The following is a 3,636-nucleotide window of genomic DNA, read 5'->3' on the forward strand; positions in this document are numbered from 1 at the left end:
ATATAGAGAATCATTCTACATGGAATTGCCTTGCAAATCTCTATATTTTATTAAAATATATTTTTTAATTAATTATACATTTAATATTAACAATTATCGTAATTGTATAATATATTACATTTGCTCTTTCTTGATATTTTGTTGGATATTAATGAATAACAATGTGCATTTATCCCTTCATCTATACTCCTCTGGATATTTTTATTTCTTATTATTTTTCGATGCAAAAATGAACCAAATTTTGTGAACTAACTCAAAATTAAAATAAATATATAAATTAATAATGTAGTTTCGTTATTATTAGTTTTATATTTTCAAATTATTTATGAAAATTATTATATATCATAATAATATAAATTATATTGTAACTAACCTTATACACAGCGAATAAAAGAAATACCATTATTAATATTAAAAATAATGGAACATATATATAAGCTATTATATTATATCTTTTGAAAGGGGGTAATATCTGGTATTCAAAGGTGTTCGAACGTAAAGTGGCTACTTTTTCATGGTATTTATTTCTATATTCTTCTAATACACTACAAAAGCCTGACTGTGCATTATAATCACATTCATCCTTTCGTTTCACATATATGCTCTTGAATTTACTGCAATATTCTTGATCAGAATTAGTACCAATTTTTATGAGTTTTTCGTTTAGATCATATATATCTTTGAGTTTGTCAAATTCATATTTAGAAATATTATTTTTCTTATATTCTGTGCACACAGTACCATTTTGGTCTTCATATTTATTGATCAATTTATTATAAATATCTATTATTTCTGCGCTCTCACATTCTTCCTTACAATGATCATATAACCAGTAATACAAGTATATACAACCGGCATCTTCTTTACCAGGATAATTCCCTTGTATTTCATTTAAATAGTACATAGATTTGTGGCATATTTTTTCATCATTAAATTTAGAAATATCTGAAAAAATTTCATTAGATTCATTGCATTCAGTTTGATACGTGTTCTCATTTTGTTCATTATATCCTTCTGTAATGTTTTTGCAAGAAGTAAATTTCTTAACCAATTCATACTAAAGAGAAAAAAAAATTATATTTAAAAATAGTGTTATTTTGAGCGATGTTTTACAAAATTTAAGGAATAATAAAATGCTAATATATTGTAATTTATATTTTTGTGGTTTGAATGTACAATATTTATGCCCATAAGTTATACTATTATATTTATATCTGAATAAAATTATTATGCTTATGAGAAATATATATGAAATTGTGAATATTGGGTCCCACGTTACTATGAAAGTATGATCCCTAAATTATTTTTATTAGAATATTCATTTATTAATGCCATTCTCTTAATATATGATTAATTATTTTGGATCATAAAATACTTTATGTGGAACATGTGACATGAAATATGTTATATTGTATAATTCAGGTCATGCGAGAAAAATAGATACCTAACATTAAAATAATAAAATATTATTTGCTAAAATATAATATGAATGTTATATTTATGTATAAAAGTTATATCATGTTAATAATCTACTCAATAAGGAAAAAGTATGAGTAAAAATAATATGTGCTGTTGACTAGAATATATGTATAAAACATTTTGTTTAAGTCTTTATTGTTTTTATTTCATTAGTATATATAACCTAATTTTACGAATATAAAAGTTTTGACTGAACTGTATTATATTCAAAGATTTTGTAATATCAATAATAATATACTAAAATGGATAGGAAACTATTAAATTAAACTTCCTTAATTTGGGTTACTTATACTTAAATCATATGAATAAAATGAATGAATTTTTTAATATAATATAACACTCGGTGTGGGAACGAGGAGCGATGTAACATAATATTATAAGTTATATACAAATTTTTCAGGGTTTAAAGTTAAGAATATAGGGTATACGGTATTAGTGCTCAGTTTTTAGTTATATTTACATTATATATATGTCTACATTAATAGATTTTATTTATGCTATTCATATTTATTTATTTATATATCATATTTTATGATATTTATTTTTTTTCATTCTTTTTTTAATAAATTCAAAATTCATTTCATTATTATATGATAAGCATTATTGTTGTGTTTGTTAGTAAATCTAGATTTTATTTGTTTTTCTTTTTTCATATCCGAATTTTTGAAATTACAAATAATGATGATTTATATATTTTTTAATATTGAGTATTCGTACAAAATAATTTAATTTGTAAATATTTATCTATGTATTTAAAAAATATAGGTATCTTTGTAGTATATGTTAATATTTGTAATAATAAATATTATATTCTCACTGTGTTTCTATAAATTATATTATATATATTTTGTGATGAGATAGTATATATTTTTTTTAACATAAAAAATTCATTAAATAATGGAAAAGTTTTTATATATGTTTTAAATAACACATTATTTACATGAGCATAATAAAATAATGAAATATTAAAAAATTTATTTATATTTTGTTAGTAAATACTTTCTTAAATAGCACATCTTACAAATGACATATCATTTTTTGGAACCTATAAAATACGTATTTCTTATATATATTGTTCAATATAAAATCACATTTCTATTTATACTATGAATTATAATATTAATTTATACATTTTCTTTCTATTTTTGTATTTAACATTAGGAATTTATTTAATGATTCACAATAAAGAGATTATTAATTAATTAAAATTTTTGAGTTATTTTAAAGTATATAAATTCTGTGTAATANNATTTATAATATAAAAATTTAATTGTTTAAGTTTCTACTAAAATAATTTTGGATTTTATATTTATAACGTGATATACATTTAAAAAAATTGCTTTGAAAAAATGTTTTCTTACTTATAGGCATTTTAATAAAGAGTAAGCATCTACATTGTTTTAATTTGGTTTATTTTTTACATACAAATATAACAAAAAAAAATTGTATATATTTTAATTTTAATATATATAAATATTGAATGTAAAAAAATATAATACTAGGAATATTTTTAATTTTTCTAGCGACGTATAATTATATTTACAATATTCATGATATAAGATAGGAAATGTTTGGTTTCATGATTATATATATATTCGTTTTACATTAAAGAACCTCACATTTTGAATATATTTATATATGCTCTATAGGGTGTATAAATACATGCTGAATAATTTATTTTAATGTCTTTTATAAAAAATAACTATAAAAATATATATTTTAAGATCATTGTAGAATATATTCTACTAAATTAAAATATATTTTATTTTTGAAGAAAATTATTAAATTATTATTTTATTTTCAAGCGATTATATTATTAAATTTCAATAATATTCAAAAGATGAAAAATACACTACATAGTATTTTTAATATATGAATACATGCGTTCTAATTATAAAAACATAATATGATCTTTCGTTAAAAAAAATATAAAACTATCCGTAAAAATGTTGCATATATTTAATTTGGCTATAATATATACATTTATAAGAATAAAAGTTTGTTATATATGCATTTATATTTATTACACATGAATGAATTACGAATATTAAAAGAACTGAAAAGTCAATTATTCATTAATTACTTACTAAAATAAAATTTAAATTTCTAATAAAATTAATTGTACATAAGCAATGTGTAAGTATAATAATAAGTATA

General features: G+C 19.3%; 1 protein-coding gene across 1 annotated transcript; it reads right to left on the bottom strand.

Moving 5' to 3' along the window:
* Window positions 1-86: 86 nt before the first annotated feature.
* PGO_004060 (variable surface protein) lies at window positions 87-1,191 on the bottom strand (the record flags this gene model as incomplete). Its single annotated transcript, XM_028691414.1, has 3 exons — window positions 87-248; window positions 374-1,057; window positions 1,177-1,191. The coding sequence occupies 3 exons, from the start codon at window positions 1,189-1,191 to the stop codon at window positions 87-89; spliced, it is 861 nt and encodes a 286-aa protein (XP_028547215.1).
* Window positions 1,192-3,636: the final 2,445 nt, after the last annotated feature.

This window comes from Plasmodium gonderi, assembly GCF_002157705.1.
Source record: "Plasmodium gonderi DNA, contig: Pgo-contig_648, whole genome shotgun sequence".
Classification (NCBI taxonomy): domain Eukaryota; phylum Apicomplexa; class Aconoidasida; order Haemosporida; family Plasmodiidae; genus Plasmodium; species Plasmodium gonderi.